This window comes from Loxodonta africana, chromosome X (assembly GCF_030014295.1).
Source record: "Loxodonta africana isolate mLoxAfr1 chromosome X, mLoxAfr1.hap2, whole genome shotgun sequence".
NCBI lineage: Eukaryota > Metazoa > Chordata > Mammalia > Proboscidea > Elephantidae > Loxodonta > Loxodonta africana.
The window spans coordinates 151,499,230-151,524,103 of NC_087369.1; the positions used below are offsets into that span (position 1 = coordinate 151,499,230).

A 24,874-nucleotide genomic window follows, 5' to 3' on the forward strand; every position below is an offset into this window, starting at 1 on the left:
CAATTTTTGGTTGATAGCTGCTCCCAGAGGTGTTAACCCTCTAGCTATCCAGTCTGTCAGGCAAAGAGTAGAGACGCCTTCCAATGCCTCTGAAAAGACCTCAGACAGAAGATGCTGGCAGTTTTAAATCAGCTGGAGCACACTAAAATGGTAAGGCTGAGGGAGATGGACATGACAGCCAGTGTCAGCTAATGTATTTGAACCCTAGGAAAATTCTACCCCTCGTCTATCGGGGAGGGTAGCTTAGGCAGACTAAATAAAGGAGACACAGGATGGAATACTGATAGGAGTTTGAAATTTGATGGTAGCTTGAAGATTTCAGGAGTAGGTAAGGTTAGCATACCTGGAAAGAAAGCAATGTGGATACCTGCATTATCAAGGGCCTTGAAACTGGCCCAGAAATCTGAACTACCTGCCTTGGCTACAGCACCAGAGAGACATAATAGACCACAAGTGGGGACCTTTGTGAGTAACTGGAAAATAACAGCATTTTTGGTGACAGTGGATAGTTTCACCAGTTGGGTAGAGGCTTTTCTTACCAAACAATCAGCAGCTGAGAAAGCTGCAAAGACCCTAGTTCAATAGCTTCTCTCTTAACTGGAAGTTTTCAGACAATGGACCAAATTTGGAGGCATATTTCATGAAAGAATTGTGTAATCTGACAAGTACTCAGGTTGTCCACATAGCAGAACACTCAGGCCAAGGAGCCAGGGAAAAAGAAGGAATTCTGCAATAAAGACTGAAATACAGATGACTATGATGAAAACGAGAGATTATCGAGCTCACCACTTTCTTTTGATTCAAAGGAAATGAGGGTATCCCGGTTGCCATGAGTCAGAGCCAACTCAACAGTAACTAACAAGGAAATCTGAGTATCCAATGCATCAAGATACATGCTTTATGAAGGCCTCTGGAGAAGCCCTAGGGTTGGTGGAAAATTTATTGATCCCTTGTCTTCTGTAGTTACACAGAAGCCCTGAGTGGAGGGAAACTCAGGGTCCCTATTCCTCTACTCACTTCATTCCTTACACAGTCTCCAAACAAGGAATCAGGTGGTCAAATTACAAGACATTGATTAGGCCATTTTTACTGGTGGGCAGGGTCATCGTGGTCTTACAAAATTGCATTCATGGATGCAGCACTCCCTCCTGCTTCCTCTGGCCTCTAAGCAGCTGACACAGTAAGCTATCCTAGGTTTACTAGCCCATCACAGTCTAGCTAGTGTCTGAAATGGAACTTCTCTGTGGGGACTGTTAAAATCTATGGGACTTTAATTTCTCTGTGGCAATTTGACACTAAGAGGAGTTTCATATTCAGACTTGGGGCATTTTGTATTTCTAACACTGTATTATTTGGACTATCCTGTCATCTGGGGTTCCTTACATGGGCCTCCTTCGTAGACTAGGTTCAAAAATGTAGCACACATAATTTGAGTAATAAAATAGGGGGTGAATTTTTCACTAAATATATAGAGATCTTTAACTTAATGTCCTGAACAAAACCATTTCACAAGTTTCTGAAGATGACACCAGAGGCACTCATTAAATGTCTTTGGGAGCTGAATTTCACATCTCTTTGGTCCAAGAAAGAGCCGTAATATGGATCAAGGAAATGGCCCCATGAAAGGGCTAGAAGAACTTACCTGCAGATCTTCTCCCCTAAGGTAGACAGTCACATACAGCTCAGCTATTAACCCTTTCAGATTAACAGAGAAAGAACAAGAAGTAGAGATTGTAAAATTTCCATGAAAAGGGTTCAAAGACCCTAACTGTACCTGCTCCATCTTTATTCTTCCCTAAGAAAATAAATGCTGATTTGAATGATCAGAATCCAGGAGCCTCATTGGATTGTTTTCTAGTGCATGGAACTGTTGTGTGCTGTCGGTCGATTCTGACTCATAGTGACCCTACAGGACAGAGTAGAACTGCCCCATGGGGTTTCCTAGGCTGTCATCTTTACAAGAGCAGATCGCCAGGTTTTTTCTCCCACAGAGCAGCTGGTGGGTTCAAACCACCAACCTTTCAGTTCTCAGCCAAGCAGTTAACGGTTGTGCCACCAGGGCTCCTATGCATGGAACAAGGGTATCAAACAAGACCCTCTTAGGTATAATTTTCTCCAGCTCAGGTGACTGCGGCTTTTCATCTCATTGGAATCCAAAATTCCAGGATTGTGGGTTTAAGAGCTGTGTATTGGGGTTTGGAGCCAACGCCCCAGGTATTGAAGTATTACTTACTTTCACCTCCTGTGTGGGCCCTACAGAAAGACCAGCTAAGTTTTGGTATCTCTGGGTACCAGGATCTAATATCATCCTAACCCTGTCTCTTAATAGCATCCCAATTTCACCCCAACAGGGTACAAGGGTCTAAGTCCTATGCTGAAAACAGAGAAAGGAATCCAATACAGGGCACAGGAGTAAGAAACAGGAAATCTGGACAATGAATGAAGACTTGGAATAGTCCAACAGACAGTGGGCTGTCATTCGAGAAAATCTATTCCTACATGATAGAACTTCTATCAGAAGATTGAGGATGTGACCGATGTGGACCTGGGACAAAGGGGTGACCCAGAGTTTGCCAGTGATACACTAAATAGAGTCCGATACGAAATGTAAAAGACCTTCGTAGTGGAAGGGGCAACTCTTCAGTGTCGTAAAGCTTGTCTTCATAACTGACACCACTATCCTGTGTTCCCAGCTTTGCCTCTTTGCTGTTTGTTTCACACTAGATTCTGATCAGTTTTCCCATTCCTTTCCAACCTGACCTTGACTCTGATTAATCCCCCATGAACAGTTTTATGTGACAGACCCAGGTTCTTTCCTCTGACAGCCCCTGAGGCAAAGGCAGTAATATAAAATATTCCCTATATCTCTTATTTTTGCCAGCCCTCTTGCAGGTGCACAGGACCGTGTGACTAGTTTGGGACAATGAAACATAAGTGGATGTGACATGTGGCACTTCTGAGCTGAGGCAGTAAAAAGCCTACATGAGATTCTCCAGCCTCTCTTTATTTTTCCCTACAGCGGCAACTGAAAAGGCCACACGTCCCAGGTGGTGTGGTCAGCCTGGAACCTTGAGTGACCCTGTGGAGCAGATTCCCACCTCCCCACATCCTGCTGACCTGCAGGGACATGTAGTGTGAGTGAAAGAGAAGCTTTTGACGTGTAAAAACTGACACTTTGAGAATCTTTGTTACCTGAGCATAACCATATTCCTAAGAAATGCAGCCTTCTTCTACACACATAGCACTAATTTTATTCTCTTAAATTAGTTGCTAATAAAGCTACACGTTTCACCCAGACTTCTCTGCACTGGCTCTCTGGGACAGAAGATCACACACAAGTTGGCAAGCACAGCTTTAACATTCTTCCAAATACACAGTAGTGAGCAATGCAACTCAGCAAGCATGACTATTTTCTACTGCACAAAAAACAGGAAATAAATTTCTTATAGACATTTCTTTATTATATTTTCCCACTTGAATATTTAGAGAATAATTTAAATGTAATGCATACTGACAGCAAGCACAGTATCAAATATTAGGTGTTTTTTTTTTTAATATTTTTTTTCTTTTCTCACCCTTTATTCCTTTAGGAAAAAAATATTTAGATGACCTCAAAGAAACAATTATTATGCTAATCACAGTATGCAGTAACACATACAAGCCCATACTCAATAGAAAAGAAAGCAACAAAGAAGTGAAAAGTCTTTCTCCTCAAATCATTTTAATTCATTTTTCCACAGCCATATAAATTTCAAGTATGAAACAACAATAATACAGCTATAGAATCTAGGTTCTCTTTCAAAGCAGCGGCATATAAAACATAGAAAAGCTAAAACCTCAGCACAAGCTTCGAAAAGAACAAGGACTGAGAGGATTTGGATGAAGACGTGAAATGCACAAAAATACTAGAAAGCATAAAATACAAAGCTACACACTTCAGGTAGAAAGCATTGTAAAATATATCAAATATGCAAGAAATCAAAACCAAAGAGATTTTTTTAAGAGTACCATGAACACACTGGAACTGGCAATTAGCATTTGAAGATGGGAACAAGAAAAGAGCAGTTTCCCATTTAACACTTTATTTCTAGGCTTTAGGATTTCACCTTCTTGACATCCTTCTTTCCAGAGCTCTCAGTAGCTGACTCTGCTTTTCTTTTCTGTGACTAAAATGGAAACAGATTTAATGTTCTGCTCCAATATGCACATTTTTAAATGGCCCAACAATGTTAAATCTAGGATGTAAATGCATTAAAAAAAATTTTTAACATGAATATTCACTTAAATGTTATACTCACAGTCAATGTTCTAGATAGCCCAACAAACTATATAACCCAATGTAAAATAACCTTCAAAGATGTTTCTTTTTAAAAGACACAAAATACCCATCAAAAATAGCCACCAAGTGTCTTATACATGTCTTATACATGGCACTATAAATGTACTCTCATCTTAAAGAACTACTTAATACGTAAAGTTTTCTGGGCAAAGTTTTATTTATGAGTATATTATCTTTTAAAAACTTTCATATACTCTATGATGCACATTTCTTTCACATTTTAACATCTCTGAAATCAAGATGCATCTTATAATTGATGACAGCATTTTTTCTCAGTGGTACATAAAATAATGCTGTGTCTTACAACGGAAGGCATCTCAGATTTGACGACATACGGTAGTTTCTTTAACCATGCTCAAATAATCTCATCTATTAAAGAGTATTTTAAATTGTCACTATACAAGGCAACCTGGCTGGATTAAAATCCAGGTATCTTATCATTAAACACTTAACTTATTACCAAATAGAGTATCACTGGCTGCTCTAAGTTCCTATTTGCACTCATGGTTTCACAAAGATCAAAAAACTTACGTGATCAAATCAGAACTCCCAGTTTCAACCTTGGCCCCACCCCACCCATCCCCACCCCTCTCCTATCCCCAACAATATCTCTAGTCTCATTTTGAAGTATTTTGCTTGCATTACACCTCTACTTAAATTCAGGAGAAATTTTTTGTTAATACTGAGTCCTGTTACTAGGGAGTTCCTAAGCATATGTTCCACAAGCAAATAAGAAACATGTGGTTGCGTTCTTATTCTTTTTCTGTCGAACACAAATTAGCATTTCATAAAACCAGTCTTTATATCACTATGGCATTGAACATAATATAGGCATTTTAATTATGTAAAAAAATGGGATCTACCTAAAAGTTAGGAAAATGCTGAAAATTTTACCATTGGAGTTTTAGTTGCCCGTTTCTTCTTTTCTGCTCTCTCTCTTTCCTCAATTTCCATGTTTTCTTTCTCAATCAATGAAATCAGAGTATTACAGCGTCTCTGGAACTCCTAAACCAAACAGTAAAAAGGCTTAAACTATGTAGCCCTGTCATAGTCTTTTTTAAATGACAATTGTTTAATTGTATCATTTCTGTGGTACAGAACGTCCGAAACTGGTATTCTTCAGAACAGTATTTATACAGGGTATTAATAGATGCTGCTGAAGATAAGGGGGAGGAATAAATGCCATTCAATGGGTCAATAGTTAAACTGTAGTACATTCATACCATGGAGTACTACTCTGCAATAACAAGGAATAAACTATGGATACACACAACGACCTGGATGAAGCTCAAGAAAATTATGCTAAATGGAAGAAAAAACAATCACGAAATGGCTACATATCATTTGTGTAACATTGTTGAAATGACAAAATTATAGAAATGAAGAAAAAAGCAAATGGTTGTCAGGGGTTAAGGAAAGGCAGAAGGGGGACAGCGTGACTATTACAGGGATAATATGAGGGACACCTGTGGTGGTGAAGATTACATGAATCTACGTGTGTGATAAAATTGCATTGAAGGTACACACACACACACACACAAATGAGTGCATGTATAACTGACAAAATCTGAATAAGCTCTGTGGATTGTACCAATTCCAATTTCCTAGTTGCAATATTGTACTATAGTTGGGCAAGATGTTACCACTGGGGAAAACTGGGTGATGTGTGCATGAGACCTCTCTGGGCATGTCTTTGCAACATCTTGTGAATCTATAATTACTTCAAAATAAAAAGTTTACAAAAATCACATAATCAAAAGAATTTTAAAGGAGGTGTCCTATGATCAAAATACATTTTGGAAGTACTAGGTTTACAAAAGTTGGACAGATTTCTTTCCTGCAGGGCTTCTCAGAGCCTGTAAACTCCTGGTGAGCCCTGAGAACCAAGCTGTTTAACCAACAGAACTCTCTTCTTACAGGACACCTTGTGGGACCAGTGTTTTGAAGAGCAATTTCAGAAAACATTGTTGTACTGTTAATTCAGGGCAAACAATAACTGAAAAGATTTTGCATTAACCTTGCCACTACCTACATCCCCCTGCCAGCAAATCAATACATCCAAGCTATAATCAGTTTTTATGAATGTATGGTGAGCATTGAACACATGACGCATTAATATGGAAACTCATATATTATTAACTGTATACTCAGCTACATTTTTATCAAAGGGTAAATTAAAGACTAAAAATCATATATAATTCCTTTTCTGTGTAAGTAAAAAAGTCTGACAAAATAGCTAAAACACTCAAATGAAAATGTAGGTTTTTTGGCAGTTAAGAATCCCAACAAAAAAATGGTCAAAGCATAGAAATAGAAAAATTACCAAAAAATAAAAATACCCAAATATTAAAAAAAAAAGTTCCATTCAAACAAATGATCAAAGAAGAAATACAAAGGAAAGCAGTGCGCTCTTCATCAAATGATGATATGGTATGTGCGTGTGTCTCCAGTGTTGGCAATAAGTGAAATGAGAACTCTCATTCACTGAGGATGGCGTGTCAATTTTACTACATTTCTAGAAAGCTGTTTGGAAATATCAATGAAGCATCTGAAAAATGTTCATACCCTTTGACCTACCAATTCCACTCCTAAAAACTTAGATTAAGGAAACAATAAGAGATGTATACAGATATTTACAAAAGAATGTTGAGGGCAGTATTATTCTTAACAGGGAAATACTGGGAGCTAATTAAATTTGGGGTAATTTAGAAACAAGACACGCAGATACATTTTATTATTTACATATATGTACACAGAAACAGCTGAAAGAATACTGACTACAATGTTACTAGTGGTTAGCAGTAGCTATTTCTCTGAGTAGGACCAATGGTAATTTTAATTTTCTTTTTTATACTAGTCTGTATTTTCTAAATTTTTAAAGAGGCAGAAAACCCAAAGACAGTCTAGCCAGAAAAAAAAAATCATTAACAAATCATTGTTTACCTATTAAAAATAGCCTTCCACAACACTGGTGCATTTAAGTTTCTTGGGCATCCTCAGTTACTCAAGGCTAAATAATTTTTGGAAAAATAACACTGGAATTCTCCTTACTTATCCAAACAATGACGATATCTTTAATATGCAGACCAAATACTCCTCATAGCTTCATTCAATAACACACATACAAATTAAACAGCATGTTATTCAATTTATCTATTATAGAAAGGTCTAGGTTGACCCTGATGAGATTTGATCGTTGGTTTCTAGGGAAACCAGATACAGTCTTTATGTGAAGCTGATCCTTGAATCATTAAGCTATCCCCTCTGGCCATTATTATTCTCAATAAGTCATAGTTGCCTGTGACTGCAGATATCTTTAGATACATATTCATGGTTCATATGGGTGATTCAGGACAAAAGACTAATAGTTTTTAGAAAGCCTCATCCACAGGGAAGTAGCATATTTCAAAATGACTATAAATAGACTATACAGTAAGTTCTTACCTTCATCCCTTTTAACCTGTCACTAACTACTCCAGACAGAAAAATAATCTAACTCCCTAGAGAATGGCACCAAGGAATGGGGGAGTATGAATGCTACCTTCCTCGCACAGTAATGTCACTTTCTCCATAGATACCAACCCTATTTTTGATCCACATGCTTAAAGACTGCGTAACTAAACAGACGGTATCATAAACAGAACACTTAGCAAAAGCCAGAAGTTACAAGGGGGGAGGCCAGATTATCAATAAAACAGTGATTCACTTTTGGAATAACTAAATGACTGATGAGAAATTTCATGTCAAAAGCACTTTCATTTTGTATAATTTCTCCTTTTATATATTCTCCAAGATTCTTGTACCCCTTTGTCTTCCTATTTTCCAGGGCTGATAGGGAACGGTTCCTGGGATCTCCACAGTGCTGCCGTCTATTATCGTCTCTCAACATGCTCCACACTGGAGTTAGGAATGAAGTTGTGGAGAGGAAAACAGCACAGAAGAAAAAGAGAGGAGATGCTAAACAATAAAGACAACAGAAGAGAATAGGAAAGTGACAAATGGAAAATTGTTCTGCAGTGTTAAGAGCAGAAACAAAGGAGGCTTCACATTACATTTCCTATGTACTAAAATCCCTAGCTAAGCCTACTTAAGTCTGAATGCCAGAAGGTCTGGGCCAGTTAAGGGTAATAAGTCAAAAGCAGATGAATGAGCAAGGACAAAAGAAAAACGGCACTCCACATTTCTGCGACTGAATTTGGATGTAAAGTTCTAAAAAGTCAGAGGTTCTTGTTCTTCTACAGTTCTTTAGCAAAACAAGATGGGTGTTCTGTCCCCTTTGTTTTTATGCACGCCCTATACTTCTACGCACACCCTATACTCAAGAAATGTTTTTTAATCCACACCTTCAGTATACCTTCAGTATACTTCAGTATACCATGGCATATTTCCCAGGTTGCTAGTATTCTGACCCTCTTATGACTCGATGCCACTGGGTTTTTTATCTATACTAAAGGAGCCCTGGTGGCGTAGTGGTTGAGAGTTTGGCTACTAACCAAAACGTCGGCAGTTCAAATCCACTAGCTGCTCCTTGGAAACCCCGTGGGGCAGTTCCACTCTGTCCTATAGGGTCACTATGAGTCAGAATCAGCTCCATGACCACAGATTTGGTTTGGTTTGGTTTTTTGAGTTTTATCTATACTAACAAGAAGCAATGCCTTTCTATACCCGAATCTCAGGGCCCAAGCACAGTAGCAGTTAAAAAAGTGGGAGTTAATAGTCAAATAAATATATCCTACATTCCTCACACAAGTATCAAATGTCACAATGCTTTTATTTAACTGCTGCTACCTAAATATTGTTATATATAAAATATTGTCACCTCCTTACAAGACAACACATAAGGACAAATACCTAAAACTAGCTCCTGTTAGTGCATTTATAGTATTTCAGACTGTTAGACCAGTTCAGGGTCTTAAATCAAGTACTAGAGAGCCGCATAATGAAACACATGAAATTTACAACTGGCTATTCAAACTTATGAATAAGTAAAAGCTGCAGGGACGACAGCCAAATGAAGTCTATCATTAGAAAAAGGTAGATTAAAAAAAGAAATGAAATGAAATGAACCCAGGCTTGTTGGTACATTTCCTGACATTCTATCCAAATCTGATTCAACTTCAGGAGTCTACCGGGATAAAAGCAAACTGAATACACAAGTTTCGTGCATATTTAGTCACTGTATGCCGGTCACTTTAGAGATAACCAATTGCATATGAATGTTAAGAGAGCGGTAGTAAAAAAATGACTCAGGGCAGATGGTAACACATTAACCAAGGGAAGGAAAAAAAGATGAGAAACGGAATTAAAAGATACAGAGATAAATTTGGGAATTGTCAGCCTACTTGGCAGTTGAGGTAGACATTTGCCCATTTCCCACCAGAACAGCATTTTTAAAATGTGAATCTGATCGTGCCACTTTCCTGCTAAAAGCTTTCAACGACTCCTCATTTCCTATAGATAAATGACTAAAATCTTTAATACAGCATACAAGGCCCTCCATAATTTCACTACCTGCTACCTTTCCAGCTTCATCTTCCTGTACCTCCCTACTCACACAGTACCATACCAAGCTCCTTGCAGCTTCAGAATATGCTGTGCTTGTTTATACTTTTGCATCTGCTTTTTCCACAACCTGGAATGCAGTCCCATGGCCAACTCCTTCTACTCTTTCAAGACTCGGCTTCTGTGAAGCCATTCCTATGACCTGACCCTCAAGGCAAGGTTAAGCATGGCTTCCTCTGTACATGCCTCTATTATCAGACCATTTCAAAACGAAGACTGAAAACAGACATCTCAGTCTTTAAAAGTGCAGGAAGAAGTAACATAACCCTAGGTACACAAACACATTTGGCTTTTACCAGTTTAATTCTATAACCAAGAAGAACCCACCAATATATTTTACAGTAGCAATTTTACCAAAACTGTATTAATTCTTACTGTTCGCATTTCGTTAATAAGTAACGCTCTAAAATATGTTAGCTGTTACTATTCCAGTAAGTACCCAAAACGTACTAGCAGATACAAAATCAAAAAATCATCAGTAGCCTTCCTTCATTAAATTTCCTAGTTTTGTTTTATAAGCAACAAACAGAATTGTTACTGTGACTATGAAACAAGTTGTAAATTTGAATTTGTCTTTCATTTTTCTAAAATGTCTCTAAAGAAAATTCTTCTCACTGGACAGCTGATTTATAAATATCCTGTGCTAAACTAATAACCTAATTAACATTTATTACACACTGATCAACCTATAAAACAAGACATCAAGTTAATTAAAAGCCACAGCAATATTTTCTTTAAAATATATATATTTTTTCTCCTACAGCTCAAATGGGGAATGTCATTTTCTTAATTTTAATTGAGGAACACGTTCATTAATAACAGAACTGTGACTTGAAGACAGTGATAACATGAAATTTTTAGTACATTGTATACAATAGTGCCCGATTCTCTCTCTGAAATTCCATCAGAAAAATTCATTTAAACTACTACAAAAGACAGGTAATTGTAATAACTAATTATTACTTTGATTCAACTCTAATGTACATGGCCACAGGCCATACACACACAGCTTCTTGAGCTGCCGAGAAGAGGAAAGAAAAAAGTTCCCCAGAGGTTAAGAGGTACAAATTTTTTTTAATTAAACTTAAGAAAATGGGCCAATCACAGATGTCCAGTAAATGATTATATCAAGAACTGTCCTTTCAGAGAGTTTAAGTCTGCTTTTTCTCCTTAAGTACTTAAAAGGACCTAAGTAGGTCCAAGGAACGACCGATTGAACTTTGGGTCCTTTCCATATGTCCTTTCCAGTAAACTAAAGTGTTGGATTTTCTGGGCCTCTCAGGTTCTTCTCAAACTCCTCAGTCATGTTAGTCTGTCACTAAAATAAACGAACAGAGATAGGACTCTGACATTCATTCCCTAGAAGGAATGGCATGAAAATTAATGAGCTAATGTTAGTAAAGGGATTGACAAGTATTATATAAAAGTACTACATCAATACAGAGTATTAGCATTTCCTTCTAAAGTCATTGGTAAAGGTTTTTTTTTTATTCTGATACAGTTCTTGAATATCCTAAGACTAAGACCCCATTACTATAAGCTATTTTTCTGAGAAGGGAAATGCTGAAGACATTCACATGCTCTGGGCTTTAAAATGTAACAGTTGATCATATCCTTCCTACTTGTTTATGCAGTTCAATAGAGACTGATTACTTAAAGACCACACAAGTGCTCAGAGAAAGAAATCAAAATCTTTTTAACCCAGAGAAATGGAACTGAAACTCATTTTCTCCTTTGTAGAGCCAGCATTTTTAAATGGAAAAGAACCTCAAAGAAATCTTCAACCTTTAGGTGCGGGCTTTCAAAGTGAAGCATATTGAGAAGTAAAGGCTCATGCCTTTAAACCCTTTAAGACTGTTAGTTAAGTCAGAAGCCATGAATTCAGTACCCTAAGATCTCTGAATAAAATGTAACTACTAAGGTTTCATGTTTTTTCCTAAGAAGGGTTTCACACTATTTATTGGTGTCTCTGGGAAAGAAAATAAAGTCATCTTTGAGCAAGACTGTATTTTTATTAAATAGCTTCTTTTGTAAGCTAAGTTTAAGTTTAATAATCCTTAGTAAGATTTTAATTTGAATACACTGACAAACCCAAATAATGAATCAAATTATATCTGCTGTATTACTAAGATGAGATTTTATCAATGGAACAAATTATTTTTATTTCAGAAATCACAACTGCCTCTTTCAAAGGGATAGTTTCTCTTCCTAGACTGTGAAGCAATTAGCTATACAGGAAGGATTATTTCATTCCAGACAATTGATAATTATCATGAAATTCCAAATATACTCGTATTTTACAATATATTACCTATACTCTGAATCCAGAAATATAAACAAATATTATCCATTAACTAGGAGGGAAATCAAAACGAAAATGACAGGAAAATTAACAAAAATACTTTCAATTAAAATACTGAAATATGAAATGAACCACTATATGATAGGGGTGCTATGAGTCGGAACCGACTCCACAGCACCTAACAACAACAACGGTTTTAAAGATTCTTTTAAAAATCATAACTGCCACCTTACAGAAAGTAATCAAAACAGAGGTGTCTTTGTTTCTAACAGACAAAATAAAAGTTTCAATTTGCAATCACATATATAGTTTATATTTGCTCTTTGGAAAACATACATTAGAGATTTAAATTAAGTCTCTTGATAAAGAAAGAGTGCGCTGTATAAAGAAGATGGAGGAAAAACACATTCTTTATGAGGGTATTCAGAGACATCTAGTGGTTGTTGATAATACACACCTATAGTCATATCACAAATCGTTGATTTTCCTTGCAGGTTTGAATCAGTTTCATACTACTGCTTTAGTAGAATGACTACCAAAACCAAAAACAGCACTGAACTCTCAACCTTCTAAAAAATTAGTAAAATATCACTGAAATAAAACTCAAAATTCAATAAATGTTGCACTACATAGAAAGAAATGTATGATGTAAAATACGACTCGCCGACAAATGCAGGCAGGCATGTCTTTTACAAGTTGTTGGTGCTGCTCTGAATTATATCATTACACGGCCGAAAATTTGAAATGCCTGGCTTTTGAGAAGAGTTCTCTGCTAAACATGGTCACAGAGATATTGAGCTAAAAGGCACCGTAAAATGCCCATTAACTCATTGCCAAAGCCTCCAGAATCTCCGTTTCAAAGGCCAAAAGAAAAGCTATTCTGCATTCTTCTACCATAATCTATTTCAGTGATACAAACAACCCTGTCAGACCACTCTTCCCTACATCTAACCTCAGTCCTTATGCTACAGATTAACTTTCTTTTCTGCTTATTCTTTTAATTCTTCCTATTCTTTTGTACAAGTATATAATAGCACTTTAGTTTTTTTTCCCCCTATTAAATGTCACGTTGCTTGATTGACTCCAGTTGCTCTAGTTCCTTTTGGATCCTGGTTCAGTCCCAAGTATTTGCTAGCTCCTTCAGCATTATGTAATAATCCATAAACTTGATCCATGAACAAACACTCTTAAATTTTTCTTAATGTTTTAACAAATATCTGATCTTCTAAAGCATCCACCAACATTAATGTCTCCAGCTTAGCAACTCAGATTTTTTCTTTTTATTCAACTAGAACTGAAAATATAAAATGAGTCAAACAAAATATTCAACACTGTTTCATACCCCTATGAACTTTTGGCCAAGAATACATTTATGGTAGACAGCAACTAGTATTTAACAAAAACGTATCCTATTTTAAACTAGCCTCAAAATCATTGTTTAGATCGTTGGTTTTTCATTACTTTTAATTTTTAGGCTGTATAAATCTATTTTTGTCTTAACTACTTTGGCTGACAAAAGACTGACCATGCCAAAATTAAAAATGTGTTACACTTATTTCAACAGCATGAGAACCACTGTTAAGTAGTACTAGAATTTAACCGAAGCACAGTTCATATTAGAAAGTATGGAATAAATTGCATGAAGCGAAAATATATTATCTCTTCTGCTTAATTATTCTCCCTCACAATATTCTTAAAAAGATTCAACGTAGGCAACAATTTCCTTCTCATTAAAAATAAATACGAAGGGAACGACAATACTCAATACATGAAAGGTCAGCTCAACTGGACTGGACCAAAAGCAAAGAAGTTTCCGGGATAAAATGAATGCTTCAAAGGTCAGCGGAGCAAGGGCGGGGGTTTTGGGACCATGGTTTAAGGGGACTTCTAAGTCAACTGGCAAAATAATTCTATTATGAAAACATTCTGCACCCCACTTTGAAATGTGGCGTCTGGGGTCTTAAATGCTAACAAGCGGCCATCTAAGATGCATCAATTGGTCTCAACCCACCTGGAGCAAAGGAGAATGAAGAACACCAAGGCCACACGACAACTAAAAGCCCAAGAGACAGAAAGGGCCACATGAACCAGAGACCTACATCATCCTGAGACCAGAAGAACTAGTTGGTGCCCAGCCACAATTGAGGACTACAAGAACCCCTGAGGGAGCAGGAGATCAGTGGGATGCAGACCCCAAATTCGCATAAAAAGACCAGACTTAATGGCCTGACTGAGACTAGAGGAATCCCGGCGGTCATGGTCCCCAAACCTTCTGTTGGCACAGGACAGGAACCATCCCCGAAGACAACTCATCAGACATGAAAGGGGCTGGACAGTAGGTAGGAGAGAGATGCTGATGAAGAGTGAGCTAATTATATCAAGTGGTCACTTGAGACTGTGTTGGCATCTCCTGTCTGGAGGGGGGATGGGAGGATAGAGAGAGTTGGAAGCTGGCAATATTGTCACCAAAGGAGAGACTGGAAGGGCTGACTCATTAGGGGGAGAGCAAGTGGGAGTACGGAGTAAGCTGTATATAAACTTATATGTGACAGTTTGACTTGATTTGTAAACGTTCACTTGAAGCTCAATAAAAGTTAATAAAAATAAACAAATAAATAAATACGTTATTCACACAGTCTCATGTATTTCTTGCCTAATTACCAAGGCGAAAATGTACTTTTAAAGTGGGGAACTCTGGTGGTCACCCTATTTATCAAATGTTCAAACTTAGCGTCACCAGTAAGTGTCACAATCTGACATAATGTGCCTAATGTGATGCAATGAAAAGGACACAACATCACTTATGTAGCAGTTCTGCTAAAAATGTTTAACTTGAATCTAACAATGAGTAAACAATGAGGTAAAACCACAATGCAGGACGCTGTACAAGACAGCTGCCTGAACACATTAAAAACGTCACTGTCATGAAAAACAAAAAGTAGTGGCGGGACGAATCCAGGTTAAAAGAGACTGAAGAGATACAACCACCAAATGCACCTTGATTGGATCATCAACTAAAAAAATATAAATTAAAAAAACAGCTATAAAAGACAAACATTTTGGAACTGAAAATTGACATATATGAACTGTATCATTAGATGACGTTACTGAATGAATTTTAACATTTTTAGGTAGGTGGTGCTATGATGGTTATGTAGGAGAACATCTTTATTCTGAGGAAGTACATACTGAAGTATTAGAGGTAAACTCTCATGACATCTGCAACTGGTTCAGAAATACAGACATTTAAAGATTTATAAACTACAGGTATTCATTTCTAAATATAGAATATAAATAACCCACTGCCAATGAGTCAATTCTGACTCATAGCAACCCTACAGGACAGAACAGAATTGCCCTATAGGGTTTCCAAAGAACAGCTGGTGGACCTGAACTGCCTACCTTCTGGTTAGCAGCCAAAAGCTTAACCACTGCGCCACCAGGGCCCCATAGACTCTACGTGTGTGTGTGTGTGTGTGTGTGTGTGTGTGTGTGTGTGTGTGTGTGTATATATTTATATATGTTGTGTGCCGTCAAGTCAATTCTGACTCATAGCCACCCCATATGACAGAGAAGAACTGTCCCATAGGCTTTCCTAGGCTGTAGTCCTTACGCGAAAAGATCATCAAGTCTTTTCTCCTGCAGACCAGCTGGTAGGTCTGAACTGCCGACCTCTTGGTTAGCAGCAGAGCACCTGATGTACCACCAGGGCTCTATCTTTATACGTACACACATACATATATATATATATACATACGTACACACATAAGACAGAAACACCGGGACAGGAGGGAGGGGCACGGAAATAGACAGGGAGCAAATGTGGCAAGATGTTAACAACTAGAGAATCCAGGTAAAGAATATATAGTGTTTGTTGTATCATTCTTTCAACTTCTCTTTAGGTTTACAATTTTTCAATATAAAAAATTGGAGGAAATAAATCCTTAAGAAACAAATACATACCATGGCGGTTCTAGACTTGATAAACCAGTCAAATCTAAACTGGGGAGCATTCCGCACACACTGCCTTAATTCTTCATACACGTTTTCTCTATCAAAGCCCATTTTGTGTAACATACAAATCAAGAATCTATCTTCTTCCTCAGTATAGTTCTTTCCTTTGCTGGTTCCATACTGAATACGCAACTGGTGAAATGGGGCCTTGTATCTTGCAATCTGTGTATTTAAACCAAATAGTGGTTTTAACTGAATGTGCAATAATAATTCAAAGCTAATCACCGTACCAATTAAAACAACTGAATAATAACATGACAATTATGAAATATAGTACTTTGGCATCCAGAGCTTTCTTGATACTGATCCTTCGTTGAATTCTTGCTTCTCCACGTTCAATCTGAGCCATAGTTTTCTCAATATCCTGTAGTTCATTGCAGCGTTCCCAAAATACAGCTGAAAAACAGTTATTATCACTTTAAATTAGTATCATCTTAGGCTACCAAATCTAAGAAATTTTAGAATAAAGAATTAACAGGAAAGAGTATGGTGAACTTATACCTTTTAAAGATTCAGATTCATCTGTACATACACCGTGTTCAGTTAGTAAACATCCCTAAATTTTCATTTAAAAATAAGACTTTAACAAGGAAGTTTTCATGAAATACTATAGAATCTTTAATTACCCATCCCAAATGACTAGAATTTCAAAAGATGCCGCGCACACTGATTTAAGCTATGCTTTTATTCTACTTAAACATGATACAGAATGCACCAAACACATAAAAGGAAACGGGAAAGAGAGTGGCATTATATAAACTTAGAGAATACATCCTCCTACCAAGAAAAACAAAAATAAAACCACTGTCAACAGGCCGTTCAAAACTTTCCTATGAAACAGCAATTTCAACTGAAACTATTACTTTGCTTTTGGAACCACTCACTGATCTTACGGTATTTCCAATGTCCTACAGTTTGTTTTTAAACTGACTTGAATCAGCCTTTTCTCTTAAACTCGTGCACACACCAACTCAATGGGACTTGAAATTAGAGACAGAAGAATATTCAAACTATGGAGTCATCCAGCTCAATTTTATAAATGAGCCAAATAATCTGGCTGTTTTAATACGTTACATCTTATGACTTCAGTGAGGGCCTTTTAATGATATACTCTGCTTCCTTAAAGTTTGCATTTTTACAGCCTATCAAGAAATGTATGTTAGCACTTCCTGATTTTTGTAAGCACCTGTGTTCATTTATTTATTCACACACTTATTCATTTAACACATATTGAGATGCCTGCTACGTATAAAGTACTGCATACTTGTCGACAGCCAGTTTTACATGTTTCTTCTCTAATTGCAACCAATTACATAAGCCCATTCCAACCTGGTGGACAGCCATTAAGCTGTTCTGAGCTAGTCATGACACTTGGCCTGGTGTCCACTTTGAGAGAATATCTGACGTGATACCTTTTTGAATCATTTTCTGGAAACTTCACGCACATTTCTCCTGTCCTCCCCTCCCTCCTATCTTTTAAAGGAAATTCCACTTCAGAAAATCTCTCCACACATACCTTGTACACTCCTTTTGGCTGCTAACGTTTTTCTCTTACACCTGTTTCGTCCCTCTCTAGGCCCCCAAATGCTCTGAACTTACATTATTAACCTCAAGAGTAACAGTAGCATTTTTCAGGGATCAAGGGAGAGGAAATTCATAAATTTCATGTCACGAAATAAACACTCAATACAAGCAACCTCTAAACGCGCTGGTAATCACCAGAAAACCCTTTCAAATTTCCAAAAAAAGGTCTTCAGCTATTCTCTATTTAAACCTGGATCAGATAATATTGTTGTACTCGGCTCTATTAGCTAACTACTACAAAGTATGGAAGTCAGTCCGCTATGATAAATCTTGTAATCTCTTCACAGAAATACAAGTATATTTTATACCTTCACCTAAATTTTACTTCATAGAAGTTTAAAAGATCTCTGAACGATAGCACAATTAAACTGGCACTAAAGAAAAGAATAAGGTTAAAGTAAAACATCCTGTTCCAATATACATACAAACCTGAATACTCCAGGACCTCCTCAGGGGATTTACCCTCCACCTCTCGAGCTATATTATCAATGTCATCTCTCCCATACTTCTCATTAGCCTTAATAAATTGGTTAAAATCTCGCTTAGTCCAGTTTGTGAATCCCTGTGAACAAAATTAAGCATCATCAACAGAGGTTAAGTTAATAAATTCAATTACTGTTCTGTTTACTTCTATACAATGATGCATTAAAAACTGTTTAAAAGCCTTAAAATGTTTCTCCTTGTAAAATCTCAGATTTTTCAAATTGGAATCGGAAGGTAAGTGAGAGTTACTATAGAAATAACTGCTTTTCCATCATGAGGAGAATGTATCCCTGTCCAAGTACTAAAAACTGATTTATAGCTCTAAGATATTGTGTGGTTTTTAATTCTACATTTTATAGATGTCTACTACACTAAAATACAAACACATTAAAATAAAATGCTAATATAAGGGCTGAAGTCCTCATATCCCGGTACTACATACATGAAATCAAAATAAGTAAATAAAACCACTGAGGAATACTCAAAAGAGAATGAAAAAAATTATAACTCTTTATATCATTCCAAACAACTGCAAATAAATATTTTCTGTTCAAAATTGTATTCATAAATAGAATTTCTACAAACAGCATGTTAATGGGCCACTCAATTTCTTTACTAAAAGAGAGAAGACTTCTACCTTCAGTTGATCTAGCTTTCAGACGACCCACTTTTGTTCCTTTGTACTGCCATGATTTTTTTTAAAAGATTATTTATTTAGGGCACTTAAGAAAGATGATTTCAAATGACCTTCAATTCAACTATTAACCAAAACCAAACCCACTGCCATCAAGTCAACTGAGATGCATAGTGACCCTATAGGTCAGAGTAGAACTGCCCCACAGGGTTTCCAAGGAGCGCCTAGTAGATTTCAACTGCCAGCCTTTTGGTTAGCAACTGTAGCTCTTAACCACTACACCATCAGGGTTTCCAATTTAACTATCATGAGGGGCAGAAAAAAAAAGTTTATACTCCTAATACCAAACTAATTGCTGGGTTAAGACTACATATTCACAATACACTATACCTTCATAATATACTGCAAGCCAAGTAGCATTTGAAGACTGTGACTTTATTTTTATGTTTTTATGTTCAGGAAATAAACTTTGAAAATAAAACATGAATATTTAAATGTTTTATTTTATTCTGTGGTAAATGCTAATATTCAACCAACAGTCATTATATTTACAAGCTAAACTTTATGACTTCCAGGCATTTGGCTCAAAACACTACGTATGCAATTTTTAAAAATTCATTCAACCAAAATTAAATGTTATAACAAAGACCTATATAATAAATAACATATTAACACAAAAACTATATTTAAATAATTAACATGGAAAATTTCATAGCATTGTGCTTTGCACATTCCTCAAAAAATGCTAAATAAGTAAATCTTACTGGCAACTTTCTGTACTAAGGTGTCATACAGTATACATTTATCATTTGCAAGAGTCTTTTACACTGAAACTTTATCTTCTACAGTTTATTTTGGAAGTACGACATTCATAAACCTCATTAAAGCAACAATGACCTGAAGACATTAATATTTTGTTCAAATGGAAACAACATCTACTTAATAAAAAAATATATATATATATATTTCTAATTTAATAGCTATTAGTTTTTAATTATAGGTCCCTAAACCCAGTGCCGTAGAGTCGATTCTGACTCATAGCAACCCTATAGGACAGAGTAGAACTGCCCCATTGAGTTTCCAAGGAGCGCCGGGCAGATTTGAACTGCCGACCCTTGGGCTAGCAGCTGTAGCATTTAACCACTATGCCACCAGGGTTTCCTATAGGTCCCTAGGTGGCACAAATGGTTTGCGCTCAAGTGCTAATTTAAAGATTGGCAGTCCAAACCCAACCAGCAGCATCGCAGAAGACAGACCTGGCATCTGCTTCCATAAAGATTACAGCGTATGGAGCAGATCTACTCTGTAACACATGGGGTCACCGTGAGTCTGAATTGACCTGATGGCAACTAACAACTGCTTTTAATTATACCATGTTGTTGTTGTTAGGTGTCATCGAGTCAGTTCTGACTCATATCAACCCTATGTAAACCCTATGTAGAACAGGACAAAACACTGCCTGGTTCTCGCCATCCTCATCATCATTGTTATGCTCGAGCCCATTGTTCCAGGCCACTGTGTCAATCCATCTCGTTGAGGGTCTTTCTCTTTTTCACTGACCCACTTCTTTACCAAGCATGATGTCCTTCTCAAGAAACTGAGCCACCCTGATAACGTGTCCAAAGTATGTTGAGACAAAGTCTCACCATCCTTGCTTCTAAGGAGCGTTCTGGCTGTGATTCTTCCAAGACCGATTTGTTCGTTCTTCTGGCAGTCCATGTATATTCAATATTCTTTGCCAACACCATAATCCAAAGGCATCAATCCTTCTTTGGTCTTCCTTATTCATTGCCCAGCTTTCGCATGCGTATGAGGAGACTGAAAACACTGTCGCAAGTGCCAATTGGTGTGAAGCCCCTCACAGCTGTCCACGCCCCCTCCTGCCTCCCACCCCCAGCTCGACTTGGCTGTCCAGACCCTCCTCCCCCCTGGAGAGCTGCGGCCAAGCCCCAGCCAGACAGCTACCCCGAACATGGCCATTCTGGACCCCGCGCCGCCTGGCCACGGGCCTGCGGCCGGTGGGCATGCTGGCATGGCAGGACGGCGGGGCCAAGGTGGCCTCCTCTTCCCACAAGATCTCCTCCGTCCTGGACATCCTGGACCCGCAGAAATTCACCCGTGCTGCGCTGCCGGCTGTGCGCCCTGCGCCCCGGGAAGCCAACAAAAGTTTGGCGGAGGCCGAAGCAGGAAACGACGCCAGCCCCGGGGACCCAGCGTCAGGTGTACCTAAATCCTTAAAGTGACATCTTTGCTTTTTAACATCTTAAAGGGATCTTTTGCAGCAGATTTGTTCAATGCAATGCATTATTTCTTTCTTTCTTTTTATTGTGCTTTAAGTGAAAGTTTACAGTTCAAGTTAGTTTCTCATGCAAAAATTTTTACACGAAGTTATGTGACCGTAATTGCTCTCCCTATGATATCACAGCACACTCCTCCTTTCTACCCCAGATTTCCCGTTGTTTGACTTCCTGACTGATGCTTCTATGGGTGTTGATTGTGGATCCAAATAAATGAACTCCTTGACAACTTCAGTCTTTTCTCTGTTTATCATGATGTTGCTTATTGGTCCAGTTGTGAGGACTTTTGTTTTCTTTATGTTGAGGTGCAACCCATACTGAAGGCTGTGGTCTTTGATCTTCATCAGTAAGTGCTTCAAGTTTTCTTCACTTTCAGCAAGCAAGATTGTATCGTCTGCATATTACAGGTTGTTAATGAGTCTTCCTCCAATCCTGATGCTGCATCCTTCTTCATATAGTCCAGCTTCTTGGATTATTTGCTCAGCATACAGATTAAGTATGGTGAAAGGATACAACCCTGACATACACCTTTCCTGATTTTGAACCATACGGTATCTCCTTGTTCTGTTCGAACAACTGTATCTTGATATACGTACAGGTTCCTCACGAGCACAATTAAGTACTCTAGAATTCCTATTCTTGGCAACGTTATCCATAAATTGTTATGATCCACACAGTCGAATGCCTTTGCATAGTCAATCATATCATAATCACCTTAAAAAGCTTCAGAAATCTCTCATAGCTGTATTAAAAGTTCTTTCCACAAAGGATAAAGGCATTTTAAGAATTACAAAATTATACACCAAGATCAGTAGATTACAATTTCAGAGGACAGTTCACATAAATTGACAAAAGCAATTAAATTTTAAATTTCCAAGAATATGGTAGTAACTATTATCTACCAAGATTCAAATGTAGACTGACCATATTAAAATTGGTAAACAGTATGTTTTATTTCTATTAATTGATGCTTTTATTTTACATTTGTGTATTTTCCAGTATTTCCAAAAGAGCTTATTGGATAAAAGGGATAAACAATAGAGATTTGGTCTAAATATGTGTTTACAAAATAGCCCTGAGTTTTGCTGGAGTGTCAAATCAGGATACTAGGCTTATACATTTAAAAGTAAGTGTAACCTCTGAAGTATCCATGTAAAAATTACTGAATTGGCAAATGTTTTGTTATATATATATTTTATATTTAAAAATAAATATTTTAAAAGCTAAGTGTCATCTGTACTTCTCTTTTCTATCGGTTACCCAGATATACTTCAGCCAGTTAAAAGAGTTTACTTGTGTGAGAAGTTTTTCCTTTTCATCAGTCTCTTCTGCTGTAAGAGGTTCAGCTCCATCAATCTTTTTTTGCTCCTCTCTTTGAGCTAGAACTGGATTCGGGATGTCAGGATTCTTTGGGACCTATAAATCAATAGAGGAGTTATGAATGAATTGTTAAGAAATTTAATTATTAAAGCGTGTATATATACATCGATTTTCAGAGTTATTTCAACCTAAATATAAAGTCATAATAGAATGACACATGGTCCTCTCCACATTTCTGCTACCATAATGCCACCAAAATAAAACCCATTCTTAAATGGCCCATATAGTATTGTAGAATTAAACCTCATTAGTAAATGCCACACTATATCCTAGATTTGATTACACTGTGGAACAAAATATACCCCCCGTATACTATTATAATACATAGTAATAACTGAATAAATTATTCCCAATGCCAACATTATACAATAAAATTTCAAGCCCAGCATCAACAAACAAAAAGTTTGGCAGTAAACAAACGAAAAAGACCCTATCCACCCAGCAATATAGATGAGGGAAGACAAGCAGCAATGCGCCCAAAGATTACATCCAAATCTCCAATCAGTTCAACACGCAAAAAGAAAGGAGTGCTTTTGCTGCCTGCTGAGGTAAATAAAGAGTCAGCATCTTCATATGAAAAGTTGGAAGTCTGGAAGAAGTGACAGGATAATGAAGAAGCCAAATAATAACAGTAATATTAATAAGGAAATAAAACCAAAAAACCAAACCCACTGTCATTGAGTCAATTCCGACACATAGTGACCCTATAGGATAGGGTAGAACCACCCCACAGGGTTTCCAAGGTGCAGCTGATAAGGAAATAAAGACTATAAAGAGAGAATGTAAGAGGCAAGGGAGCAGTGGAGTACACGAACAGCTGTAATGGGATCAGCAGTCAAGGGAAAAACACACCAGTGACCAACAGAAGTGATAGTACAGAGCTATAATCACACTGACAACTGAGAAACAAAACCAAACCAAACCCATTTCCATTGAGTCAATTCTGACCCATAGGGACCCTAGAGGACAGACTACAACTGCTCCACAGGGTTTCCAAGAAGCAGCTGGTGCATTCGAACTGCCAACCTTTTGGATAGCAGCTGAGTTCTTAACCACTGTACCACCAGGGCCCCTGACAACTGAGAAGAGAACTAAAATTCAAAAGATTGAGAACAGAAGCTCAGCTCTCTAAGAAAGCAAGCAGTCACCTGTATCTCAAACCTGTTGCCCCAGAGGCCTCAGTGTCACAGTGAACATATACAACCAGCACAGAAGGGTATTCTACACTGGAGCAATACGAGCAAAAACATGAAGGCAGATGTGTACAGAAAGCAGCACATACAGCTTCAACTGAGAAGGGGTAAGAAATAAAGCCAGGTGGAGACAGATTTAGAGGCCCCTGAAACTACACAGTAGGCCCCAGCAAGCCACCATAGATTTTTGAACAAGGGAGCAACATGTCAAAAAGCAGTATTTTCACCTGTAAGTCTTATGCAGGATGGACTAACGTAGGAAAGTGACTAGAGGCAAGAGAAGCAGCTAAACTTTCGTAATCTAGAAATGAGGTAGGATCACCTGGCCTAGGATGGTGGCAAATGAAAACGGAAAAGAAGGATTAAGTTAAAAATAAAGTGTAGTCCAGTGTAAGCATAATGAAAAACAGCTTTTTTTCTGACAGATAAATTCAATTTTAAAATTATACACACACCAGCAATTCCATTCCTAGTTATTTACCCAAGGACATGAAAACATATCTATGCAAAGACTTTTCCAAGAATGTTCATAGCAGCTTTACTCATCGAAGCCAAAAACCAGGAAACAAAATCAGAATATTATAGCATCAGATTGTAAGATCCACTGCAAACCATTTTCTACAGCCACTAGTCATATTAACACAGTAAAACTTTAAAATGACTTGATCAATCTTACATCTACTATTTTAATTCTAGAAATTACTCAAACACACAGCTGCTAAAATTTTTAGAATCAGAAAAATTCTCAGTTTTTTTTACCTCCTGAGGGTCTCATCAGCATTAAGCTTCATAGAGTGAGTTCAAAGGGCTATGTAAGAACCAAGTAGATAAATTATAGACCAATAGTTGTTGTTGTTAGGTGCCGTCGAGTAGGTTTTGACTCATAGCAACTCTATGTGCAACAGAACGGAACACTGCCAGGTCCTGCACCATCCTCACAATCGTTGTTATGCTTGAGCGCACCATTGCAGCCACTGTGTCAATCCATCTCCATCTCGTTGAGCATCTTCCTCTTTTTCGCTGATCCTCTACTTTACCAAGCGTGATACCCTTCTGCAGGGACTGATCCCTCCTGATAACATGTCC

General features: G+C 37.5%; 1 protein-coding gene across 3 annotated transcripts in view; it reads right to left on the reverse strand.

The window, feature by feature from the left end:
* Positions 1-3,702: 3,702 nt before the first annotated feature.
* The window catches only part of SMARCA1 (SWI/SNF related, matrix associated, actin dependent regulator of chromatin, subfamily a, member 1), a 69,262-nt gene continuing 48,090 nt past the window's right edge, over positions 3,703-24,874 (reverse strand). For all 3 annotated transcript variants that reach the window (XM_064277567.1, XM_064277566.1, XM_064277565.1), the window contains 6 exons: positions 22,509-22,631; positions 18,231-18,363; positions 16,495-16,613; positions 16,167-16,379; positions 5,234-5,344; positions 3,703-4,166 (listed from right to left, as the gene is read on the reverse strand). In XM_064277567.1, the coding sequence (XP_064133637.1) occupies positions 4,095-4,166; positions 5,234-5,344; positions 16,167-16,379; positions 16,495-16,613; positions 18,231-18,363; positions 22,509-22,631 (771 nt within the window). In that variant the 3' untranslated portion in view covers positions 3,703-4,094. The remainder of the gene's footprint in view (positions 4,167-5,233; positions 5,345-16,166; positions 16,380-16,494; positions 16,614-18,230; positions 18,364-22,508; positions 22,632-24,874) is intronic.